We start from the raw sequence: 26,559 nt of genomic DNA, 5'->3' as shown, positions 1-26,559 counted from the left end.
TTTCTTTTCCACACTCAAAACTGCTTACCAAATTGCCCAGGTATTGGGGATTTCTTCATTTTATAACATTACCCTGTGTTAAAATCTTTTTTTGAAGGGGGGCTGGAAGCGGCTGGCCTACTTCAAGATTAAATCAAGAAATACAAGATTACATGTGAACATTTTAACTCTGGAGAAGGATAAGCCTAGAATATTCTGTAATAAGATCTCTTTCTTCTGCTTCCCACTGAGGAATCTGAGTTATTAAACCCAACCCCAGACATTTCTGGGAAATCACGCTATGGACTGCCAGTAACTCAGATCTTGAGATAACTGAACGGGTTAAGTCACCCTAGTGAGCACATCCCCATCTGCCATCTTCTCTGGCTTGGATTTACCCAATCCAGTTTCTGTTATTTCAGTTAACATGGGTCTTTTCAAGGCAAATCAAAATAGAAAGTTGCTTTCTGTTCTCCTTTTCCTACTGGTCAGGACCAGAGAGGAATCAGAAGCTCTCCCCAAGTAGGATGATATGCCGTGTACCACTTAGTCCCATGCATTTGAGAGCATCATCTGAAGTAAGAATGGAAACACACTGAGATATGTGTCTGGATTTCTTTTTACTTGATTTCTCTAAGTTTATTTTTGTATCATATTCTCTCCCCCGCCACCGCCCCATTAGAAGAGCCTACAGAGTCTTAAATTTCACTTCCTTTGTTTCTTATGTTCCATACGTGGGAAAAAAAATTATTGAAACAAAGACTCATCTAGCCTGGACCCTCCTATCAGGTTGTGCTGTGCAGAGATATTAGAGATTTCACACCAAAGTTGCGATACTATAGTTGTCTTTTAAAGATAGTGATATAAATTGATGCAAAAGTTATGGGAGGCAATTTGGCATTATCCTTCAGAATTTCAAATGTGTAATCCTGTTGACCCAGGAAGTTTCCTTTTGGGAATTTATTATATATGTTTATACTGACTTGCGCATAAAGAAAACACACAAAAATATTGTAGTGTTTAGTAACGAAGGGAGGTAGCTAACGGCCCATCAAGAAGGACAGATTAAACAAGTACTTCATGTGAGGAAGAGCGATTCTATTAACTTGGAATGACTTTGAAGGCATCTAAGTGAAGGCAGCAAGGTACAGAGAAATATACCATTTGGGTAAAAATAAAACAAGATTCAAATCACCAAAAAGTGTGTGTGTGGGCGGGTGTGCGTGCACGTGTGTGTATGTGAGTGTGTGCATATGTGTTCCTGGTGTGAAAGTGCTCATAACTACCCAGAAACAGATTGAGGAGAGTGATTGCCTCTAGGTGAGGGAATGGGAGGGCCTGGGCTGGAAAAGAAAATTTCTTTCCCCATTATACTCTTTTGCCCTGTTTGAGTTTTTTATCACATGCAAATGTTGTTTTTCAAAAAAGAAAATAGAGGTATGAATGTAGGACCAGTTATTAATCTAGAAATTAATAACGTACCTCATAAACATTTTATTCAACATACGTTTGTTTAAAAAATATCTGGGCTAAAACAGGAACTTTTCTTTTTTTTCCTCTTTGAAGAATGACATTAGTTTTGGAGAACATCAGTGTATTCCGGTGAATATGGTTTATACTTTGAATGTTGCCTTGGTGTGAGCCATAGTATTTATCTTTTTCAAATGGGTTCATACAGTCTGTTTTTGTGGCACATATTTTCCCTCTATGAATGCCTCCCCTAAAGTGGTATTTATTGGGCTATATCTAACGTACAAAAACTTCTTAGAGCCTAAAATTACCTCTTGCTTTTTTCTTTTATCAGTACCAAAGCTTTATATGTGACTATTTCTGTTTTTTTTTTAATTAGAATCTGTTAATTTATCTTACACCAATTCTTTCCTGAAATGTAATTTTCAGATGCTACAAACATCTCTGTGATGGTTGGCACAATTAAGAAAAAAAAAACAATAAAAGAACAAACTTGTCTTTATTATCAAGCCAGCTAATCAACTGACCTTCTTTCTCTGGTTGTTTTGATATTTCACTGGACACATAGTAATGAGTCCCAACCTTAAATGAACCCAAGTATTCAGACCAGTTGCTTTAAAGTGTTTTCATGATGTCCTGGACCTGGGCATTTAACCTTTTTTTTTTTTTTTTCGTCACCTTATCAGAGTTTTGAACTTGATGGTTCTGCATTCATAGATAACAATGTGACTTAAAACTCAAGAGGCATCTATTTTGGAAACTTCAAATACAGTTTTTTTTAACTTAACTCTTGTAAAGGTTCACATTCTTATATACTTTCAATGACTGTAAAGAATTTTGTTTATAAAAATGTCTTTTTTTATTAATGCTTAATTTAAAGATTTTTCTTTTGGGATGTGTCTGAGCATATTTTTTTTTCTAGAAAAAAGAGGTCTAAGTTGTGTGACTGAAAAATAAATACATTCGGGATAGATCCTTTTTCCTCCCATACACATTCTCATATATATGTGCATGATTACACATGTGTGTATTCATATGTACACCTGCTTGTATGTCCTTCCATGCATACTTATGTACATTGGTGTGTAGGTATACATATTTGTTTTCCAACTGAACTGTGAGTATTGGTTCAAATGTTGTATGTTTCCCCATTATGCTTTGGTGTAAAGACTCATGTTTATAGCCTTGAATGTAAAAAGATCTATCAGTCATAGAAATGTGTGGGTAATACATAAGTGTTACAGTGAGGGCTGGACCAGGCGAGATCATGAACTAGGCGAAGTATATCCCTGGTGCCTTTCTGATATTCCTGTCCACACTCTCAGCTCGTAGCATCTAGAGCTGTTTTTGCCACTAGTTCTTCCCAACCCACCGCCCCAGGCTCTGAAGGAATGGTCAGTGTTCATTGTCATTGTCACTGCAGGTGCATCATGGTGGCTGTTTTGTTGTTAAGGGATCTACTTATGGAAACAGTTATTCTGGGATTATGCTTTTGTATTGAAGTGACAGATGACTCTGGATATAGACAATGAGGATTTGTGAGAACAAGGGCCTGATTCTTCCTAAAGAGCGTGTGTGTGTGTGCATGTGTGTGTGTGTGTGTGTGTGTGTGTGTGTGTGTGTGTTTGGAAGAAGCATGAAAGTTAAGAAAACATGTGAATGTGGAGAAACTCTCTAAAGAGAATGTTGGAGAGAGGTTAGTGAGAAGTGGGGAAGGGCTCGCCTTATTCAAGTTCAGGAGCTTTCTGGTTGAGAGACACATTAGAGGAACCATCTTGGAGTTTTAGCAGTTTGCAGGAAACAGTTTTCGTGTGAAAATCCAAGGCTGTGACGGGAGCAGTGACCAGGAAGGACTTGATGGTTCTGGAGGGGAAGCAAGAGCATCCTGAAAAGCAGCCAAGTTTATAATTGAAGTGAGACACCATTGTGTCCTTACAGTTTTCCTAATCATATAGTTTACACTCTAAGATTGTTCACAACTTAGTAAATGAGGTCTTGCCAGGAGAAGGACATCACAGAAGATTCTTGCTAAAAAAAAAAAAGTGGCCTCAGAAGGGAGCTTTTTTCAATGCCAGCTCATGTAAACTTTTATTTTTCTCACACTCTTATCGAGCCACAATGGAAGTTCTTTGCCTTTTTATGTATCAACATGAGTGTTTTCTTTTCGAGGTTTCCAAGGTAAAGGTATACTGTGGAATTCCCATCAGTTAGGTAAACCGAGATGCTTGTTAGAAGTTAAATATCGTGTACCCAGCTAAGCAAGGAATACCAGTTTACTAAACCAGATGCTTCACTTTCCAGAGTGGAAAGAAGTTTATTGGGCCTTGCGGAGGAAGAGATTGCTCAGTTTGCCAGTGCTTTCCTGAAAAAGGGTCTCGGGTAAGTGATGTAAAAATCAGTATGGGCAGTGGGAGGAAGAAATGGGGAGTTACTCATCAGTGGGCATAAAGTTTTGGTTATGCAAGATGGGTTAGCTCTAGAGATCTGCTGTAGGATGTCTACCTAGAGTCAACAATAATGTCATATTCACTGAAACATTGGTTGGGAGCAGGGGCACCTGGGTGGCTCAGTCGGTTAAGCGCCCAACTTCGGTCAGGTCATGATCTCACAGGTCATGAGTTCAAGCCCCGTGTCTGGCTCTGTGCTGACAGCTCAGAGTCTGGAGCCTGCTTCGGATTCTGTGTCCCCCTCTCTCTCTGCCCCTCACCCGCTCTCTCTCTCTCTCTCAAAAACAAATATTAAAACATATTTTAAAAAATTGGTTGGGAGAGCAGATCTCATATTAAGTGTCCTTACCACAGTAAAATGTTAGGAAAAAAGTCAACATGGGCAGCATGTTGAAATTTGAGCCATTGTGAATACTTAACGTTAAGTAGTCCCAGATTCTTAGCATGTTCTGATAATTGTCAATGTTTCTGTTTTACAGTCAAAGTTCTGTACATTCTGATAAGCCATCCCAGTTTTATTACACTAGGCATCAAGCTTAGAGGTGCAAGTTGTGATTTACCCAATGCTTCATACCACACTAATCTTGTGAACTGCCTTATGCAAAAAGGGTCCTGTGCCAAATGGTACATGCTAGGTCGCCATCCTGAAACTCAGGTTGCATATCAGCATTGTTTTTTAATGTTTATTTATTTTTGAGAGAGAGCGAGACACAGAGTGAAGCAGGGAAGGGGCAGAGAGAGAGAGAGAGAGAGAGAGAGAGAGAGAGGGAATCCTAAGCAGGCTTCAGGCTGTGAGCTGTCAGCACAGAGCCCAATGCAGGGCTTGAATCCACAAACCGTGAAATCATGACCTGAGCCAAAGTCATGAGCCAGGTGCCCCAACATATAAGCATTTTAAAGGCTCTGAGAAGTAGTGTAGTGAGGCGGGGGAAACCTTGTTTAAACTTATCTAAAGTGGTATATCCAGACATTGGACTACAAGACTCTTTTTTGGATAGCACCTATTGAAGTCACATGGGCATAGTGTTCTGTATGCATCTATTGTGCATGGCTGCATTTCTTGTGTGCTTCTTATGTGCCGCACACCATCTGTGTTCTCCAAACGCTTTAGGTCCCTGACTCCTCACGGCTACTCTCTTACTATCTCAGCGTGCCGACTTTGCAAGGCAGAAGATCAAAGCTCAGAGAGGTGTAGCCTGTTACTCAAGTCCACCCAGGACGGGGCTCTGGGTGACTACACTACGTTCTCTGTCCCCGAAAGGCACAAGAGCCCTCTTGGCTACTGTAGACGGGTCACTTGAACATTTATGGACCTCTGTCTCCCTTATATTCTGATAGCAGCAGCTGGCGGCCCACCCGCTCACTTGTGCTGGCGTAGTAGATCAAACAATTCTTTGGATTAAAAATACTCCCGCCATCTTACAAGAAAAGAGAAACTTGCTTTGGAAACTTTGGACAGTTTTTGAGTCAGATCAGTGATTCTGTTGCAACATGTTCCCATTGATTCTATAGGGAGTAACGCTCAAAAAGCACAGTTCAGGGATGACCAGTCTACAAGGAGGCAAGACCTCTCCTGAGGGAAGGGGCCATATATTTCTCCCATAGCTTTGCTTTCTCTCTGCACGATACGTGTGCAGTATGCAAGCGGCTCCTGTGTTGAGCTCTCTTCCTGAAACCAGCTAACTTTCAGAGCATGAATTATGGCAAATCCCCTCCTGCTTAAACTGCATTGTTTCTTTAATACTTCAAAAACTTTGGAGCTCAGAATTTATCTTAAGGTTTTTCTTTTCCTTTAAAAAATTTCTTTTAAACTGCTTTTTAAGTTTATTTATTTTGAGAGAGAGAGTGCAAGCAGGGCAGAGGCTGAGAAAGAGAGAGAGGAGAATAAGGATACCAAGCAGGCTCTGCACTATCAGGACAGAGCCTGATGCGGGGCTCAAATTCACAAACCTTGAGATCATGACCTGAGCCAAAGGCAGACGCTTAACCAACTGAGGCACCCAGGCGCCCCTATCTTGAGATTTGTCAAGCTGCTTTCATGACATGATTCAAAAAAAAGAGGTGCAAACTTCTAGTTATAAAATAAATAAGTCCCGGGAATATACTGTACAGCATGATGAATATAGTACATAATACTATCTGGTCTATTTGAAGGTTATTGTGAGTAGATCTTAAGAGTTATCATCACAAGGGGGAAAAAAAGTTACTGTGTGAGGACAGATGCTAACTAAACTTATCGTGGTGATCACTTTGCAATCTATACACATATCAAATTATGAAACTCATATTACGTTTATATGTCAGTTACATCTCAATAAAAATTCTTTTAAAAACTAAAGACACTGAAAGCTAGCAATCTAAGAAGTGCCTTTTTTACGTATATGTATGCCTTATTCGGGGGTGGGGGGGAAAGCCTGGCTTTCCTGTGATTTAAAAAAAATTATTTAAATGTTTATTTATTTTTGAGAGAGAGAGACAGACAGACAGAACATGAGCAGGGGAGGGGCAGAGAGAGAGGGAGACACAGAATCTGAAACAGGCTCCAGGCTCTGAGCTTTCAGCACAGAACCAGACGGGGTCGAACCCACAAACCGTGAGATCATGACTTGAGCCAAAGTCAGATGCTTAACTGACTGAGCCGCTCAGGTGCCCCTCCTGTGATTTTTAATATAAACATACCAAGATTGTATAAATGAGAAAGAAATCAGTGCATCTAAATTTTAAGACCCTTTGAGTTTGAGACCCAAGAAAAATGGATCAGCTTCTTGAGAGGATGCTAATGGGGGCATCGCAAAACAAATGGGAACAGTTGCTTGGATAAGGCTCTGATGTAAATAAGCCCGAGAATTGTTTTGGTCGGGACATCTGGCGAGGTCTAGAGACATTTGTTGGTTGTCACAACTGGATGGGGGAAGGGTGCTACAGTATCTCGTGGGTACGGGCCAGGGATGCGGTTTGGCACCCCCAATGCACAGAACAGCCCCCACACCAAAAACTTACCTGTGCTGAGTGGACAAACCCTGCTCTCCTCCCACAACAGCTCTGTGAGGCTGATGGGGTTAATATTTTCATCTTTCAATACAAGGAGCCTGGATTTCCACGAGTTTTAATAACTCACTCGTATGTGGAAGAGGTGGAAACCCCACCTGGTGTCTGACTTCAGTTTTAGCATTTGGCCCGTGATCACGAACATCGGTGCCTGCACACTCACATTCAAACGCCAGACCGTCATCATAACCTTGTGAACTCGGGCGGGTGCTTCGAGCTGCCCAAGCATTCGTTTCCTGGTATTTACACCACGAGTGCTGTCTCTTCTGTTTCCTCGGGTGTTCCGCAATCACGAGCAATGCACCTTGCGTCCCCTAACACAGTCTCCAGTGCCGGGGGTGATGAGGGCTCAGGGGATAGACTGCACTCTGCGGTCTGGGTCCCTGTTGCTGGGTGGTCAGGCAGAACAGAACGCGGAGCGCTGGTCAACCCTTGCCCTTTCCGAGACAGATGGCTCCCACATGAAGGCTGCAAGTTGCTGGCAGCGACGTCCGGCTGGGAGTTTGGGAGCTTGGCTTGCGCATAACTGCCAGGTGGGGTGGGAGGTGGGTGCTCGCAAGTACTCAGCAAGCAGCCAACTCACATACCATCTCGGGAGCTGCAGTGACAGCTCGAGGGGGTCTAGAGAGACAGGAATCCACACAGTCCCGGAGGGTCGAGGATCTGCCTGAGACGGTGCAGCCTGCTAGTGGCTCAGCCAGGCATTCCTAAGAAGGAAATGATTCCCCCTTTAGGGGTTCATGCCTGAGTGAGTCGTTTAAGCCCCAAATCAAAACTGCTGTCTCTGGATCGACGCTGGCCCTGTGCAGTGGAACGATGGGGTTGGGCTTGGAACTCTAGACTCAGGCTGGAGCCTGAGGTACAGCTGGGGTGCATCTGAGGCAGGGAGCCAAGGGGGGGTCCTTCACTTCTGACGGAGTGAAGTTCAGCCTCATCAGTGCACCCCGGAGGCCCGCAGTCTGGCAGAACCATGTGTTTCCACCGGCGATCAACACGCTTCCCCTTTGCGCCTCTCCTGCTGCATCACGTGGGCCATCGGCTCTCCCTGGAGCATAATCCGAATATTCTCGCTTGCCTCCCCTTTTCTGGGCTGTCTTCCCACTTCTGCTCTGCCTCTGTTTCTCCTGCCTTCCCCAAGGAGCTCGGTGGAGACTCCAGCTCTCCCAAAGCATTCCCCCCCTGCCGCAGCTCCTCCCAGCCAGTGTTGAGGCCCCTGGCAGGACCCTGGGCCCCTTCCCTTTACTGCTTGCACCCCAGCCTGTATCTCTGTTTGGGTGTGAGCGTCGGTGCACACGACCCTCTTCATGAGATTACCAGCACACACCCTTCAAGGTCGTCACGTGGACACCTGGAAAATGCTTCTGCTGGCTCCTGGTCCGCAGTGGAAACATAGCAGGCAGTTAGTGCACATAAATCAATACGTGAAAACTAAGTCTCCAGCCTGGGCAGGACTGGGAGCCTGAGTGGGTGGCCACGCTGGCCTGTAGCGTGCTTCCGGGGATACCTGCCACATCTAAGAGAAGCGGGGAGCAGGGTTAGTAGGGAGTCTCCCACCTCAGTCTTCCCCTCCCTCACCCGCACACGCATTGTTGAAACCTGTTATTAAATGTGCAATCTCACATAAGCTCAAATTCCCATGAGGTTTCAAGTAGGGCCAGAGATAACTATTTTGAACAGTGCCATTAAACAGTCCAGGAGCATCCTTGAAAGAGCTTCAGTCGAGGGTGGGAGACTGGAACCCCTGTGCCTTCTTTCTGGTTGAGAGCCTCAGGTGACAAATAAGGGTTTATCCTATCTGGCTGGTTCTGTTCCTCCAGGCTCTAACAGCCTCCGGTTCTGTGAGGTAGGCATGGCCATTTGCATATAGCAGCTATTCAGTTGCCTTCCAAAATATTTTGCAGCTATGCCCTGACATTTCCCCTAACCTCCTAATAGTCCCTCTTTGAGGATATGAATGAGGTTGGCACTGGCTGAGATTTTAAGATTTTCTTTGCCAGTTTCAGTGAAGGAATCTTCAGGTTTTTGATGGTTGTCTCCTTGCAGGGAGAATTATGTGTCTTTATAGACTATATGGGACTTTTTACAAGATCCATTGTAGTAACTAGCATGATGATAAAGACACGTTCTGTAGCATTTTCCAGAATCAAATAGAAAATATGTCCATATTTTTCATTGAATGGAGTCTACCAACTATTAAATTGTTAACTGTTCTATTAAGAACTGTATAATTTGACTTTTATGCAAAGAAGCCAAATAGTGTAAAACTCAAGACCTGTTTGGTTTTTTTTTTTTCCTTCCTGGTTTGAAAGCTGAGATCACACATTAGCAAATCAGTGTTTCCTTGGGGAATTTTAAGTCACTAAAAAAAATGCACAAGTATTTTCCCCCACAATATCATTCATTTGTCCCTCATGCTCCTAAGAGCCTACGTTCCATGATAAAAATGGAATTTACTTGGGAGATTTTAATTATTAACATTTTTAACCATTAAATTATTTGCACACAAAGTTCTAGAACCCGATCCCTTTATCCCTCACACAGCTGTATTCTAGTATAGTCTATAACTGTGAAACAGTCTATAACTGATAAATGGTACAGAGCAATTCTTCTGAGGTCCCAAAGCACACATAAGTCAATGATGTTGTATTTTGGTGGAAGCAGAGTCCAATGACAAGTGACGAATTTGATCTGTCATCCACCCCCTTAGAGTTTTGGTTCTGCTTTATTTTTCTTCCACATCTTTCTCCTCCAAAAACAAACTCCCCAGCTCATTTTGTCTCTGCTGGAGAGTTCTCTGAGTAATGAAGCCCTGCCTGAGACTCAGGTGCTTTCCAAGGACACCCCAGCGAGGGGTCCTGGGACGGGACGTCCACCTTGGGGACTGTGGGGAGCTGGACAGGGCATTTGTCGTGCAAAGGCATCCGAATCCAGACTTGGAGAAAACACTGCCTACCGACAAATCTCCCAGTAGAATTTAGCCCACCAGCTGCCGGTTTCCAACTTGGGCTTTGCTTGTTAAAGCGTTCCCCGGTCAGGAATATTAACCTTGAGTTCTGAAGAATGAAAAACTTGCAAACGTTAAAAGAATGGATCTTCCATGGCAGGTGGTTGAGGAAGTAGTTCCAAACAGGGTGTGGGAAACCTGGACGTGCCTATCACTCTCTACTATCTGGCCTATCAATAATCACAGTCGTAGAACTAACCAGTGGTAGCTCGTATTGGTATGGAAGGATGACTCCAGCCGCTAACAGGGCTTTCAGTAGGCTGACAGAGCTCTCGCTCTAAACCTAGCATTTGTGCTTCAGAAGGAAGGAGGGAAAACAAGCTATATTTGCCTACTGTGTTGTAGGACGTGTTGTTTTTGCAACCAGGCCAGGTGTCCCGAGCCTCACCAGGGAATCCTGGTGACAGGTTGGGTCTGGTAGGTATTGGCGTACCTGCCCTGATCAGTCATCTCATTAAATTGCCAGTGATTTGCAGCACAGCCTTTGGCCTCCTCATGTGGAGTTCAATTCCATGGCAACGACGATTGCTGAACTCTGCGACCCAGCATGAACTGAGGCCAGGCGGCCGCAGAGCTCAGCAAATGTGGGACTACGCTGAACTTGAGTGGATCAAGGTCATTACCAAAGGGGAGACAGTCTTGTTGTTGGTGAGAACTCAGGGCTAGCAATGCAGGCCTGGCATTGTGAGGCTCCGGTGATCCAGAATGAAGTCCTTGTGGCCTGGAGCTCATCCAGCAGGAGATTCACCTTCTGGTCATTATTTCTGGGTGCCTCAGGAGTGCCGGGCACTGTTAGGAGCTTGCGTCCTTGCTCTGTCCCAGGGATAATGTGGTCCCCTAACTCGGTTTCATATGGGAGCCTGGGGGTGGGGGGCAGGGCAGAGACAGCAGTGGAATCAGAGGCTACCTAGTGATGGCCTGAAAGCCTGTTGTGTCAGTGCCTCGGCTGCCATAATGAAGTGCCATGTGCTCAGTGGCTTAAAACCACAGAAAATATTTTTCTTGCACGTTCTAGAGCCAGAAATACACAAGCAAGGTGTCACCATTACTGTACTTCTGCTCCAGCAGAGGCTCCTTCTCTGCCTCTCCCAGCTTTTGGTGGCCACCAGCTTTCCTTGGCTGACGGCCCTGTCACTCCAGTCCCCGCCTCTGTCTTCGCACTGCCTTCTCCTCTGTGTCACATCTTCCTCTGCGTCCCTCTCACAAGGGTACATGTAATGGCATTTAGAGGGCCCATGCAGATAATCCAAGATAACCCCCTCCTCTCAAGGGCCTTAACTTTAGCACCTCTTTTGCCATCTCAGGCAATGTCCACGAATCCCAGGGGTTAGGACGGGGACATGTCTTTTTGTAGCCACCATTCGACCTACTGCAAATGTCTGGGCAGAGAGAACAGCCTCCGTGCAGACCCTGGGGGAAGAGCCTCCATTCGGACCCTGAAGTGAGAAGGAGGCAGGCTGGCATGTCTGAGGGACTGGAACGTGGCCAGAAAGATTTGGTTGGAGTAGGTGAGGGGGCAGGTGACATGAGGTGCAGTTGGAAAATCAGACACAGGTCCTTCAGTCTAAGAAGGAAGGCTCTGAAGGATCTTAAGAAGGGTGGAAGCAGGTGGATTTACGGTATAAAAAAATCATTCTGGCTGCTGTTTGGAGAACATAGTGTGTGTACATTGGGGGGCAGTGGTAGGGAAAACCCGTCAGGGGGCTGCTGCAGTCGCTCAGGTGGGAGGTGAGATTGCTTTGCGGGGGTGGGGGGGAAGCGTGAAGAGGTGGGGGAAGCAGGTGCGTGAAGAGGTGGGGGAATGTTTGGGAGGCAGGGTTGATAGGAGCGAGGGTGACAGTGGAGGAAGGCGGGCATAGTGTGTACAGCTGTGTGGGCAGTGGTCTCAGGCCGAGGAGCACACGGGGGGGATGATCGTGTGTCTACGAGTCCCATTTTGGGTTTGTAGAGCCAGAGGTCAACTGAATATGGTCAGGGCTCCAAAGAGAAGTCTGGGCTAGGGAGGAAAGTGGAGGGGTTGGTTGTTCAGCGTTGGATGCCATTAACTCCATGGAAAAGGTCAAGTTTGCCCAAGAGAAAGTGAGAAGAGGGCCAGGGCAACCCTGTGGGGAATCCCCCCCCCCCCCCCAACCAGGAGGAAGGGGGCCGGCACGGAAGACACAGGAGAAAGACACAGAGAGGGCAAGGGGCAGGGACACCAGGAGAACAGAGCCAGGAAGAGGAAGCAAGGTCCAGCTGGTTCTGGCTCCGCCGGGAGCCTACCCAGGCCTCTCCACGCTGCCTCATTCAGTTCCCACGGCAGATGTGTGATGTTGGGCTGCTCTTACACCATTTTTAAAAATGGCAAAACCGGGGCGCCTGGGTAGCTCATTCGGTTGAGCGTCCGACTTCAGCTCAGGTCGTGATCTCACGGTTCGTGAGTTCAAGCCCTGCGTCAGGCTCTGGGCTGATGGCTCAGAGCCTGGAGCCTGCTTCCGATTCTGTGTCTCCCTCTCTCTCTGCCCCTCCCCCATTCATGCTCTGTCTCTCTCTGTCTCAAAAATAAACATTAAAAAAAATTTTTTTTTTTTTAAAAATGGGAAAACCACTCTGTGATGACCAGGTTCAAGACGTGGATTTATTTATTGCTCAGGGGCAAAGCCCTATCTTCCGGTTCTCAGAGCCGTGCTCTTTCCACTGTGCCATGCAGCCTCTTGGGAACACAGCTGCAAATCCAGAGTCAGTGTCACTCCAGGCTAAATGGGCCAGCGGATGCTCTCATTGACAGGTGAGGTGATCTTAAGGTACAAGAAAATACTCTGCCACAACGGTCTGGTCTCCTTGGACTTTCTACTCCTTGAGTAACACTTTTTTGTTATTTATTTTAATAACCATTCATGTTATCCATTGTTTTTCCCGTTATAGGTAGGGAGAGACCTTGGAGGCACTCAGTTAAAGGATTTTATGCTACCTGCGTAGTCCTCTTGGAGGGTTTAAGTAATGTTATGGTGTCGCCTAGTGGATGAATCTTTGAATTACAGCCAAGCATTAAAAAGGCAGGAAGGGCGACGCTGAACTGTTCATTTTAATTATAAAAGTCTTAATCCATTCAGTACTCTCCGAGTTCATGTTTAGAATATATACCACACAAGGCGGTAGCCAAGGTCCTGGGTAGTAATAAAATGTGCACGGATCCCTGACCCCAAAAAGCTTACCAGAAGACATCACCCCAAGCAGATATTAATTAAAGTAACATGCGTGAAACAATAATGAAAAATAGGTGAAGAGTCTATTTAGGTGGTATTTTAGGGTGGACAGGAGAGTTCTTCCGAGAGTGAGATTGATCAGGACTGGGGTAAAAGAGAAGCAGCAACTGAAGTCAGGGGACCTGGGTTCGAATCTCTGTTTCCCCAGGTGATAGTCAGTGGCCTCTGGTCACTGGCTTCATCTCTCTGAGCCTCAGCTTCCTTGTTTGGGAAACAGAAAAGTAGAAACAGGGTGACTTTTTTTTCTTTAAAAAAATTTGTTTTTAGTTTATTTAGAGAGACACAGAGACCGTGCTTGTGAGGGGAGGGGCAGAGAGAGGGAGACCGCGAATCCCAAGCAGGTTCTGCACTGTCAGCACAGAGCCCCACGCGGGGCTTGAACCCACAAAACCGCGAGATCATGACCTGAGCTGAAACCGAGTCGGATGGATGCTTCACCAACTGAGTCACCCAGGCGCCCCCCACGGGTGACCTTATGGATGTAAGGATCCCAGGAGTCAGTGCCTAGAACAACTGCTCAGGGAATGGTAGCTGCTGCCATTGGTACCATCACCACCATCATGGTTTTGAGAAGATAGAATAGGAACTACCGATGGAGAAAGGCTGCCATTGCTTCAGGCAAATAGGAGGCACACGTGTGATTGGAGCAGAAGGAGGAGGTGTGGAAATTACAGGGAGTAGGGTTGGCTGGGGTAGAGGAAGGCCGACTGTCCCCATTGCAGAGGGTGATGAAAGCAGTGACACAGGCAAGAGAAGATCGCAGGGGAGTTGACAGTTGTATGTGGATGTGGGTAGAAGCCTGGAATGAAGGAAGAGAGGGAGGCTGGTGCTTGGGTGACCCACATGAGATGACAAGACCACGACAGCGGACGGATTCCTCTGCAGGGAGATGACAGTAAGACAGACACGTGAGATTCAAGTTAAGGGAGGTATGACAGCCTTGGCCAAGGGTGGACATGGAGAGCCGCATGGTGAGCTCACATGAAGGAACAAAGTTGCCACCTGATGGGTCTGGGGACAGGAGTGGAGTGCGGGGAAATGATGGGAATGATGAGCTGAGTTCTGACATGATGAGTGCGAATTAGCAGAGGAGGAAGGTTCAAGAAGGTGTCTAGAAAATGGTTGGGCGTATAGGGTAAGACTAGAAAATTGGACTTGAGAACGACAGAAATAGAGGTCTTTAATTAATTTGATGAGTAGTATTATTTCCTGAAGAAACTTTATAAAAGAACACAGAATACATTAAGATATGAAGTTTAAAAACAAGACAAGGCCTGAAGCAATGGGCGTGTCGCAGCAGGCACGGTGTGGGGATGGTTTAGTGCATGGGTCCTCCACTCCGCCAGGCTGAGGCAGTGGGAAGAGGAGAGGTTTGGGAGAGCCCCTGACTGATGCAGGTTTGAATGCAAACTCACTAGGTATGTGAGTCTGAGCAAGTTATACCCCTGAATAGACTTTTCTCATCTATACGGGGGATAATAATTCATGTTTCTCAGTGTTGGTGGCTGGATTAAATGAAGCAAGGTATGGAGAGTGGTGGGCACACAATGATCACATGATGGTCACTGGGCACTTTGATGATCACCTTCACGGTCTTAGAGACCAAGGGTGATTTGGAAATGCATGTGTCATTAGTATAATAAAAGCACCTTTCATATTCATTTATTCATTAATGAAGGAGGAAAGGAACAAACATTTATTTTTACTTCTTTGCACTGATTGAACTTCTGGTTAGGCAGGATCAGGAAGCTGTTGCAGGGAAAATGTGACAGGATATGTATTTGCAGTCGACTCTCTGAACTTACTTCTCCCAATTCTCATACTGCTAACATGACAGAGGGTTTCTTAGCTTTTTGTCATTCCCTAAAGGGTCTGGTCCCTGGCAGCGAACACATCCGGGGCAGCCCAAAAGGCTGAGTTGAAGATCTTGGTATTGGCCGTGTACATATTCTCCCGTCTGTTGGTGCGGTTCTACCAAGTTGTGAAATAAAAGTAATTTGATCTTAGCCCTGCTCAAGAGCCGTGCCTGATACAGATGACTAACAAGTGACAGAATGCTGAAGGAATGCCCCAGCTCCAGAGGGTGGGGTGACTGTCCACTGTGATCACCTTCATCCTCTATTTGTACAGCTGGCCCGGGAGACTACTGTTCTGTGGCCTCAGTCGGAGCACACATAGCACGTCTGATGACACGGTGTCAGCCTGGGCTTTGAGGAGGAAGAAGGGGATGGCTTGTGGCATCACACAGCGTGCCAGAGTTTCCTCAGCTGGCAAGATGATTGTCATTTCTGGATTTGGTGCATCTTTTCTGATTTCACGGTCTCTGGCTGAAAGTTGTGAAACACAGAGGCAGTTCTGTGTACATAGAAGAAAGGAAGGAAGGAAGGAAGGAAGGAAGGAAGGAAGGAAGGAAGGAAGAAAGGCAGGGGGGAGGAAGGAAGGAGGGAAGGAAGGAAGGTAGGAAGGAAGGAAGGAAGAAAGGGATAGGAAAGGAAAGGGAAGAGAAAAGAGGAAAGAAAAGAAAGAAAGAAAGAAAGAAAGAAAGAAAGAAAGAAAGAAAGAAAGAAAGAAAGAAAGAAAGAAAGAAAGAAAGAAAAGAAAAGAAAGAAAGAAAGAAAGAAAGAAAGAAAGAAAGAAAGAAAGAAAGAAAGAAAAAGAAAGATCAGTAGATAGATCAGGGAAAACTACATCTGAAAATAAGGCATTCATTCCACTGGGCTTTTTTTTTTTTTTTTTTTTTTACTAGCCTGAATCCACTGTATATCATGTTATTGTTCATGGTTGGAGGGTGCATAGTTAGGAAGAAAAGATTTCTTTAAAAAATTTTTTAAAGATGCCAAATTCTTTTGATTATTTAATGAATCTCTTGTTATAGAAGTGTCTCTTATGGGTTTGTTATTTAAGTCTGTTGATCCTGAAGTTAATTCCACTATAGCCTTATAAATAAGTAAGCCCAAATATTTACTTGTAAACATAGTTTTTTTTTTAACTGACCCCTTCTTTTATATGAAACAGTTTAAGGATATTGGAGTTATTCTCTATGTTGCTGTGGATAAATAATTTACTCAAATTGGATGAACTAGCAATGACTATTTCAGAGATTGGGGTTTGGAAAAATTTCATGAGTAGCTTTCTGATAGGTTTAATACTGTGGTACAAGGTTTGGTGTATTTCTTTAAAAAATTTATCCTATAAGGAATTACCTGTTAATATGAGAAAAAAAAACACACAGCACTCCATATAAAAACAAACCACAGCTTTCCCCAGCATCTGTAAATAAGTAGGCATTTAATATTTTATGCTAGCTTTTCCACCTGCAAAGTAGAGGTTATTTTGCCGTTGAAATGAAGGCACAGCAAAACCCGTGTTCTATCTCAACAAGAAGATGTGAACATCGCTGTGTTTAGGGCCATTGCTCACGGTGTGGGGTTGTGTTTTGCTCACCTCAGTGTGGAAACATTGACTGTATCACTGTTCAAATTAGTTTATTATTTATTGCCTTTCCTACCATCATAGTCTTGGGCACATAGACTATGCCCCCCAGAAGCTCATGGTCTAGCAGATATGGGGTTAGGGGGATAAAGAGATGGTCACTATGGCAGGGGAGGGATGCTATTATAGGAGCATCTCGAGAGGCATCTAGTTCTGAAGGGCGGCTTGGGGGAGGGCAGGAGGTTGGGAAGTCCTTCCACGAGAGCACTAAAAGACGACCTTGGGAGTGGGAGGGACAGTTCTGAGACAGGATACCAAGTCTGTGAAAGAACAGAGCTTATTCAGAAATGGTGAGGAAATCAGTGTAACAGATGGGTGAGGGTGGAGGGGGGGCACGGGGTCCAGAGTTTTAATAATGTAAATAACCGTTCCTTGTTTTATTTTAAAAGCATTTGGGATGACACCTTCTCACATCAGGACCCATTTCTGTACTGAATGGAGTTTTATCATTCTTACGACCATGTGAAACACTTCTACTCTTTCTTTTTTTTTTTTTTTTCTCCGCAAAGTTCCATTAACTCACTGGATCCGGCCTTGCGTGTCCAGAATGAAGCACATTAAAGAGATTTATAGGCAGTTAATTGGCTGTCTCTTTCTCAGTTAATGTTTAAACATACAATTTTTTTTTTGTTTCTAAACGTTACGTTATGGTAAAGTACAGCATTCACAAAAGATAATTTAGCAGGTTTTCTGTAAATTACCTATCAGATGAAAAGATAATTCCCAGACTTCATGAAAAGGCAGTTAATTTCTGAGTCTTATATTTAGGAAATCTTACCAAGTAAAAGTAATTAACGCAGGTGAAAGAAAAGAAAGAAAGAAGAAAGAAAGAAAGAAAAAAAGAAAGGGAAAGAGGTAGCTGAAGTCATTGTTTATCTTTTAGATTGTTGTTTACAATTTGTGCAATATTTAAATTGATATGCCCACAAAATACCCCCAAATGATTTGTGCCTATATAATTACATTTTATATTTTATTGTTGTCTTTTTAATAACACAGATTTATACATTCAAGCTCCCTTGAAAATCCTAAGCTTTATTAGTATTTTTACGGATACTCAATAAATAGTTGTTATGATGATGAAAAAGCATGAAGAGAAGGGAAAGTTCAAATGAAGTAGGATTTTGATTTGTTAAGGTTAGGCAGATGGTAAAGGTTGTTGATAATGTTTGTTGAGTCCGTGACTTCATGATGAAAGAGAAATGGTAACTCATCTTTATTATAAAGGTCACATTCGCTGTTGGTAAAGAACATATTGCCCTGGCTTGCATTTTCCCTGCTGAGACGTGACAGAATGCTATTTTGTATATCCTTCAAGAAATGTTCCTTTATAAACATATATTTCGAGAAAATGCCCATTTGTTTCTCTACAGGTGGGATCATATGACATACAGCTTGTTTTGACCCCTTTGAACAATGAAGTAGGTATAATAAGAGTAATCACAGTAGTTTGCATTACGGTTCCAGGCACGATGCTATAAACACTTGCCGCGCAGTATTCTTTTTATGTCCACTGGCCATTGACGGATAAAGAAGCTGAGGAACAGAGAGGCTAAGAAACGTGCCCTAGGTCACACAGCTAGTGTGGGCCTGGGCTTACAACACAGGAGGCTGACTGCAGAGCCTGGATGTTCAGTCACTGTGTCTTCCTCAGGAGCATCATGAGGGTGATCTGTGTCCGCTCACAAAGCCCTGCTCGCTGTCTTTAATGTGCAGGCCTTACACGTTCCCCGCGGGCCTGTTCCAGCCGCCGCTCTCTGCATTCGTTGCGGGCTCTGGGAGAGCCCCAGGTACCCGCCTGGCAGCAGGCACCCGGCACCGTGGTCCCCCAGCGAGGAGGTGAACACCGCAGTTTCCTCCCTCTTGAGTGGGTCGCTCTGAGGTGTGAGCTCTACCCTGACTCCGGGAGTGCCCGCTCTGGGGAGAGCTCGTGACCCACTGGTCATGTTACCGGAGTCGGGTTGTTGGGCCCAACAGTAGAAGCGAGGCTGGACCCCAGAACCAAAGGCACAGCCAAAGCTCTCTTGGGGCTGCAGCTTGAGTGACAGGGACACAAAGCACCAACAGAGACTGGCTGGGCAGGCCTCTGTGAGCAAAGAGAAGGCCCTGCCTGCAGGGAGAATGTTCTGGCTCGGGTTCCCATTCCAGGATGCTAATGAGGGAGCTGGGGGGGGGGGGGGAGGGGTGGGGACGGGGGGGGGGGGAGTGCCTCGCCCTGATTGGTTGGAAGGGCTTCATTCTGATTGGTCGGAAGGAGCTCATCCTGATTGGTCGCTATTGGCAGGCAACTCAGGCCGCTCAGTGCTTTTGGAGCAGAGTCTTCAGGTTCGCGGAGTGTCTGTGGTAAATCCGGGTTGGGTGCGGGGCTGCGTCCTGGTTCTGCTCGGTAAGAGAAGTGGTTTACCAGTAACTGCTAACTGGAGTACCGGGATGGCTCAGTCGGTTAAGCTTCCTACTTCCGCTCAGGTCATGATCTCAGGGCTTGTGAGTTCGAGCCCTGTATTGGGCTCTGCACGGGTTTTTCTCTCTGCCCCTCACCGACTGGTGCTTTCTTAAATAAATTAAATAAATAAATAAGTAAAAACTTAAAAAATAAATAAAAACTAAAAATAAATAAATAAATAAATAAATAAATAACAGAAAGCGCCCCAGGTGCGTGCATGGTTTTCACCTGGGACTTGTTCCGATGGTCCCTAACTGTCTCAATGACTGGCTTGATTCCACACCCTGTCTTCCCGTCTTCCCTTCTCTGTGTCACGTCCCTGCTTCCTTACCCTATCTCCTTCAAATCTCAAACAAACGGTTTGCATTGACTTCTTGCCCTATGCTTTGATTCTGAAGCACCCAGGCCAAGACAGGCTGCATAATGTTCCTTTTTTGAAGGTACCAAAGTCTATTCTATCAATCTCAGATGGGCGGATTTTTATAGGACTTCCAGTTTTTCTTACTATTGTAAATAATATTGTTGTGAATATTCTGGCGTTATTGTCTTTAGATCAGGGCACCTGGGGCTCCTGCCTCCAAGACCTCTCCCATCGGTCCTGTGTCTGGGCCTGGCCAAGGCCAGCAGCATCGTCCAAGGTGGTACCCCACAGGTAGACCAGGACTGGCTGGGTCCCACAGTGTGTTTCTTCCTTTGAGGTTGTTAAAAATGATTAAAGAAGCCAGTTTAGGTGATAGAAACAAACTTTATTTAACACTTCATGAAGCGGGCAGTCCTTCCCAAGGATCCAGAGAACTGCAAAATGGGGCAGAAGACAGGAAGCTTTTATGGGATGAAGGATAAGGAAAAGGAAGAACAATGGAAAAAGAATAGAAAGCAGGGAAATAAGTAGAGACCCTGGAGTTGGCTTGGGTGTGGGGATTGGCTGACTGAGGTAGTGGGTGTCTGGTCCACATGAGCATTTACAGGGACCCAAAAGTTATCTGCTTCCTTTTGCTGACGTGGAACCCGGGCAGGGGGAGGGGCTCCATCTTGGGCCTCGAAAGTTGTTCCAACAGGGTGCGCTTGGATCCTTTATCCCCTGTGGGGCTTACCTCATGAGGAGCTCAGGGGTTCATGCTTATGGGCTGGTCTGGGACCACATGGCTGGACCCTGGTCCAGCCTTGCCAGCTTGTGGGATTCCGTTCATGGGATCGCAGGGTCAGCAGAATAGTGCTGACACAGATTTCAGGTGACTCAATTTTTAAGTAGATGAGGCCCTCTAAAATATATTTTCTCCTGGTCCCCACACATCCGAGGGGACGTCCTATATTCTTATATGTGGCCCTACTCACGCTTGGAGTTCAGCAGCAATAATTCAAAATTGTCCAGAGGTTTGAGATCTGATCTGAGCAGATGTCTCCTGAAATCCATTCAACTTTTCTCTCTGCATATCAAGACTTTCTTGCTCATTGAATGCATGAGCATGTTTGGTGGGGCAAGGGGCTACAACATGATTTTCCTTAAATCTGGGGAAAAATTTGAAGAAGCACAAGAAATTTCAGGTGAAAATCCTGACTTCAAGTGAATACTGAGAGTGTTTCCAAACTAATAAAATACAGCATGGGCTCTAAAATGTTAGACAACATGGCTGCACGCCTTGGACACCACAGTGCGTGGTGTTGTGCAGGCAGATCATCTTGCATCAGTGAAAACCTTGTTGTAAGCTTCTCATTATAAAGCTTCTTTTTACCTATTGTAAGGGTATTGTCTTCAGATTGTAAAGTCAGTTTTTTAAAAAACCACATGGGCCGCTCTTCCTGTCACGGGTTCTGTCCCCGTGCTTTAATAAAATCACCTTTCTGCACCAATAAAAAAAAAAATTCAGTGCCTGGGTGGCTCAGTCGATTAAGTGTCTGACTTTGGCTCAGGTCGTGAGCTCAAGGTTCATGAGTTCGATGAGTTCAAGCCCCATGTCGGGCTCTGCACTGACAGTGAGGAGCCTGCTTGGGATTCTCTCTCCCCCCACCCCCCTCTCTGTCCCTCCCCTGCTTGCACTCTCTCTCTCTCAAAATAAATAATAAAAATTTTAAAAATATGAATCTGGGGCACCTGGGTGGTGCAGTCGGTTAAGCGTCCGACTTCAGCCAGGTCACGATATCACGGTCCGTGAGTTTGAGCCCCGCGTCAGGCTCTGGGCTGATGGCTCAGAGCCTGGAGCCTGTTTCTGATTCTGTGTCTCCCTCTCTCTCTGCCCCTCCCCTGTTCATGCTCTGTCTCTCTCTGTCCCAAAAAAAAAATAAATAAATGTTGAAAAAAAATTTTAAAAAATATGAATCTAAGATATTCTCTGCCCACATCAAATTATAGACAGAGATTGAATGATGAGGCTAGAAGTGTCACTTAGAAATTATGATTTCAGATTCTTAAGTTCATATAGCCTCACTGTTCTTGTACATTGGCTATTTTATAAAAAGTAAATAAGTTTGCATATAGAAAATCATTTTATATGTCATAAAGATGTGGTTGATAGAATTGCCTTTTTCAGAGTCCAAAGGTCACTTTCCTAACCGTACAGGGCCCAGGTAGAATGTGTCCAAAGCGGCTGGGTGGTCAGGCTGGGAGCTTGGTGAAGGGATTTCCTAAGCCAAAGGCTGTGGTAGATGGTGGGTGGGAGATTTAACTGGTGAGCAAATATCCCTGCCCTCACAGCGTTAATGTCTACCTGGAAAGGTGAACAATAAATGGATGGGCAAAGAGTTGAAAAATATGAAATGCTAAGAGGCCAAGAATGAAACGGACAGGCTAATGAGGGCGGCAGTGGACTGGAGATCCTCCTCGACTGGGCTAGGTGAGGGGGAGGGCTAGGGGGTCAAGGAAGGCTGCTAAGGAGGTGGTAGTTTAGGGGAGATCCAAGTCCTGTGGAAATGTAGAGAAGGAGCAGTCCAGAGGGAAAGCCAAGCCAAGGAAGAGCCGCAGGGCTGGCTGGGAAGTCATGAGTGTGGGGTGCCAGGTAATTAGGGCCATACCCTAGAAAGTCTGGAGGGAGTCCAAGGCTTACTTTACAGGCAGTGGGAAGGCAAGGAAGGTTTTTAAAAAGTGGGGCAGCGCCACGGTCTGATTTCTGTTTCCGTGTCACTCTGGTTGTGCTGTGGAGAGAGGCATGGGGGAAGGGAAGAGGAAGCAAGAGAGCAATTTGGGAGCTCTCTGGTGGCAGACAGCGGGACTGTGAAGAAGTGAGTTCCAGATCTGTTTTGGAAGTGAAATGATAACCGTTAATCATAGATTCAGTGTAGGTGTGACAGAAAGAAGACTGTCAAGGATGACTCCAGGATTCTGGCCGGGATTTAATAAGGTAGTTGGGGAAGGTTGAAAGAGGATTGCATTTTGGGGGAAAGGCAAGAATTCCATTTCAGATTTTTTTGTTCTTTTAAGCCGGAGGTACCATTATATCCAGGAAGGTGACAAGGAGGCATCTGGATATGCTCGTCCATCTGGAAGTTAAAGTTAGAAAAGTCTGTGCTGAGACATATAAGTGGGGCTATTCGAACCCATGATATTTACAATTTCAGTCCTAGGGAGAACCATGGGTGTAGGGACTATGGAGAGAGACAAGGGGGCCTGGGACAGAGAAGGGAGCAATATCATGGGGGTGGGGGGCAGCGCATGCGGTCCTCCAAGGTCAGTCTTCCTACTCCAGATCAAAGAGCTGTGAGCCTCACAACTGCTTCTAGTGGGCGGTGACTCAATGTCCATTCAGTGCATCAGGTCATCTAAATGCAATGGGGGACAGGCAACAAGGGAGAAGGTTTCTCATCTTTGTACTGGAAATGTTCCCACTGTGGGTTCAGGGGGAAGAGCTGAGATCACGAAACATCTTCACCTAAAATAAGAGGCGACCTTTTCATTCATGGAAAGGCAGATTGCGTAAATATAAGTTGACATGGACAGCCTCCTTCCAAATTAAGAATAGATATTAGGTAAAAGAGGCTAAAAGAAGAAAGGTTTTTCACTAAAGGGGCAGAACAATCATTCACCATATGAAATTTTCAAAAAGATCTGGCAGATTTCTCCACTCTTTTTTTAAAAATTTTTTTTCAACGTTTATTTATTTTTGGGACAGAGAGAGACAGAGCATGAACGGGGGAGGGGCAGAGAGAGAGGGAGACACAGAGTCGGAAACAGGCTCCAGGCTCTGAGCCATCAGCCCAGAGGCCGACGCGGGGCTCGAACTCACAGACCGCGAGATCGTGACCTGGCTGAAGTCGGACGCTTAACCGACTGCGCCACCCAGGCGCCCCTAGATTTCTCCACTCTTAATTTGTGCCACTAACACAATGGTAATGAGACTTTGATTTCTTTTCTTGCTTTGTTTTGCAAGTTGCTTGCTTTGCTAAAAAGCTCAAGATTTATAACTGTCACTGACAGAATAAAAATAGTACAAGAACTATGATTAGTTTGTGTATGTGTGTGTGTGTGTGTGTGTGTGTGTGTGTACACATGGAATACTTAAAATGTATTGTATGGCTTAAATTCAGATAGAAAAAGGCAATGTTCCTCTTTCTTATTTTTGTAATTAATCGATCATTTGTCCTTTTATTGTTAGAATTTGCTCAAACTGTAGTATTCCAGTCTTCTGTTAGCTCACGTGAACATGTGTTTGTGTTGGAAAATGCTACTTAAAAATCAACCATCCCTCTGCCTTTTAAACCTTCCTTCTTAGGGTCAACCAGGACTCCCAGGGCCACAGGGTCCTATTGGACCCCTGGGACTGCCAGGACCCATTGGAATTCCAGGAGAGAAAGGGATGAGAGGTGACAGCGGCCCTCCTGGAGCAGCCGGTGACAAAGGTGATAAGGTAAGCCTTCTCTTAAGTGAGGGACTCTTACTAACCGCTTACTGGCACTACTGTGCCAGGTTTTTTATAATCACAAGTACTGTCTACTAGCACCTAATAATAAATTAAGTTTGAACTCCTCTTCCATAATCAGCCCTCATTCCCTGACTCCTTTCCAGAGGAGCATGCCTTTCTAGACTTCTCTATGCACTTAAATACCCGAGTGCACCCAATGAAGGGTTGTATTCTTTCCTGGCTTTTTAAAAACGTAAATGACATATTTGTTGTGCTAAGCTTTTCTTTGTTGTACTCAGCCATATGGCTTACAGGTCATTCCTTATCAATTTGTGTAGATCAAACTTATTTTCTTAAAAATACTGCACAGTATGTCTTAATATAGATAAAACTATGGTTTATTCCCGGTTGATGTAAATTTGAGGTCCTGTCCCAACTTTGTGTCATGCTAGTGTGCAGAAACAATCCTGTAAATCGCCTGCACTTGCATTTAATAGTTTATTTCTCTAGGATAGACAGACTCCGGGAAGTTGAATTTCCGGCTTATAGGGTATTGAACATTTTCTTTGAATTGATGGTGCTAAGTTGGCTTCCTAAGTACAAAAAGAAAAGTACAAAAGGTTGTTTTTTTAATTGTTGGCATTTAAATTCATTAATGCAAAAAAATAAGTGACAATGACTGCTAAGAGTCTTTTAAAAAATTATGTCATTATTTATGTTTTCAAGTAAATCCATATGTTAATCTAATGCTTTGATACCTCTTATATCTTTGTTTTGTTTTCTGGGATTTTAGGGTCCAACTGGTGTTCCTGGATTTCCAGGTTTGGATGGCATACCTGTACGTATCCCCAAATTTTCTCCATTTTTTTTTTAAAAGAGCTCATCAAAACCCTTAAAATCACACATATTTATATGGCAAACTCTTCTTTATTTTCTTTTGATAGTACAAGGAAAGGCGCTTGCATTCCAGTTTTGTGTAATAACTTTGGGACTAAAAGACTTTACTTGAAAAGTAAGGTTTTCAAACAGATTCGAGAAAAACATTCCACAATATAAGCTATATATACCTGCCGTATTCTGGAAATAAATGTATACTCACAATGCGAGTTTTTACTTGCTGGTTAGTTTTGACAGTAGAAGTGGGCTTAAAACTTTCATTTCTAATATGGAAATGAAATGAAGGAAGGAAGTTATTTCAGAAGCTTTATAATCCATTAGAGAGTATTTGCAAAGATTTTAAGGAAGGTGCTCTCCTAAATTTCTTAGAATATTCTAAACTAAATTAATTTCAACTGGGCTGTATTAAAATGTGTCTATATATTTTTACTCTGCTACACAGTACTTGTGGGTGGGAAGGAAGTTTTTACAAATTAAATAACACGTGAGTCACAAATGCCTTAATTTGGGTACCCACATTGTGTAAACTTTGTGTTGCAGTATTCTTGCAGAGACACTTCACTTACAATCTTGTTTTTTACAGGGGCACCCGGGGCCTCCTGGATCCAGGGGCAAGCCTGGCATGCATGGGTACAATGGCTCGAGAGGTGATACAGGGCTTCCAGGAGAAAGAGGAGTTCCTGGCCTAAGAGGCCCCCCAGTAAGACCTCCCACAGCTCATCCTAAAGGGAATCTTAAGTGAAGGGCTCTACAGTGGGCACATGCTTGATGTGCTCAAGAAACAGAATTAGTACAAGTGTGCCCGGAGCATGGCGAACAGATGGGGGTTAATGGAGGATGAGCACGGAGAGGTGTGCAGGACGTAGAGCTCTTGGGCCTAGAAGACTGCGGGGGGGAGGCTGGATTTTCTTTTCCATGCCATGGGAAGGCACTGGAGGATTATAAGGAAGGAAGCAGTATGAGCTGATTGATGTTCCGTTAAGATGCTGCAGGCTGCTGGACAGAGAATGGATAGTAAGGGAAGGAGCAGGGAGGTCAGTTAGCAAAACTTGTATTGTTTATCCTTCAGGGTCCGCTGCAGATTCATAAACCCTCTAGGTATTTCCATCAGGAAGGAATTCAATATAGGAAATTTGGCATGTATTGGAAAGACTGGAGGAGTGGAACGCAGGGGCCACTGCAAGACTATGATTTCAAAGGCTCACACTTAGCTGAGATCCACGAGACAGGAGGCTGCTCCTGGACATAACCACTGCCTCCCACCCCATGTCGAGACACCAGCAAACAAACACTCAAGCGTCTAACCTTTCCTGCTTGGCAGTAACAACAGTACCAGGAAGAGGATGTCTTCTTCACTTCTGCCTTTCATATCTCATAAGTACATTGCCTGGATGGACCCTAAGTCACATCCCAGCTGCAAAGCAGTCTGGGAAATGTAGTTTTAGCTTTCTCATCCCCATAATGCGATAAGATAAATGGAAGGTGTTTGGAATGGATGTTCAGAAACAGTTGACAATATCCAGCACTTGAGGGAACTTTACTGCTTTTAGGTATTCTTTTTTTATTTTTAAAATTTGGACTTTTATTTAAACATAACTTTAGCAAGCACTGCTCTTTCCTCTTATCCCCCTGATATTCTCTTTCTCTCTCTTTTCCTTCTTCTCACATAAAGATAGGAGATGATTTGCCCTTTCAAAACTGA

General features: G+C 44.6%; 1 protein-coding gene across 4 annotated transcripts in view; it reads left to right on the top strand.

Moving 5' to 3' along the window:
- The window catches only part of COL4A4 (collagen type IV alpha 4 chain), a 135,198-nt gene that overhangs the window by 22,161 nt on the left and 86,478 nt on the right, over window positions 1–26,559 (top strand). For all 4 annotated transcript variants that reach the window (XM_043578010.1, XM_043578009.1, XM_043578011.1 and 1 more), the window contains 4 exons: window positions 3,751–3,828; window positions 23,832–23,966; window positions 24,754–24,798; window positions 25,441–25,557. In XM_043578010.1, coding sequence (XP_043433945.1) covers window positions 3,751–3,828; window positions 23,832–23,966; window positions 24,754–24,798; window positions 25,441–25,557 — 375 coding nt within the window. The remainder of the gene's footprint in view (window positions 1–3,750; window positions 3,829–23,831; window positions 23,967–24,753; window positions 24,799–25,440; window positions 25,558–26,559) is intronic.

The sequence above is a fragment of the Prionailurus bengalensis genome, chromosome C1 (assembly GCF_016509475.1).
Source record: "Prionailurus bengalensis isolate Pbe53 chromosome C1, Fcat_Pben_1.1_paternal_pri, whole genome shotgun sequence".
In the NCBI taxonomy this organism is placed as follows: domain Eukaryota; kingdom Metazoa; phylum Chordata; class Mammalia; order Carnivora; family Felidae; genus Prionailurus; species Prionailurus bengalensis.
This window is presented reverse-complemented; position numbering and strand designations above follow the sequence as displayed.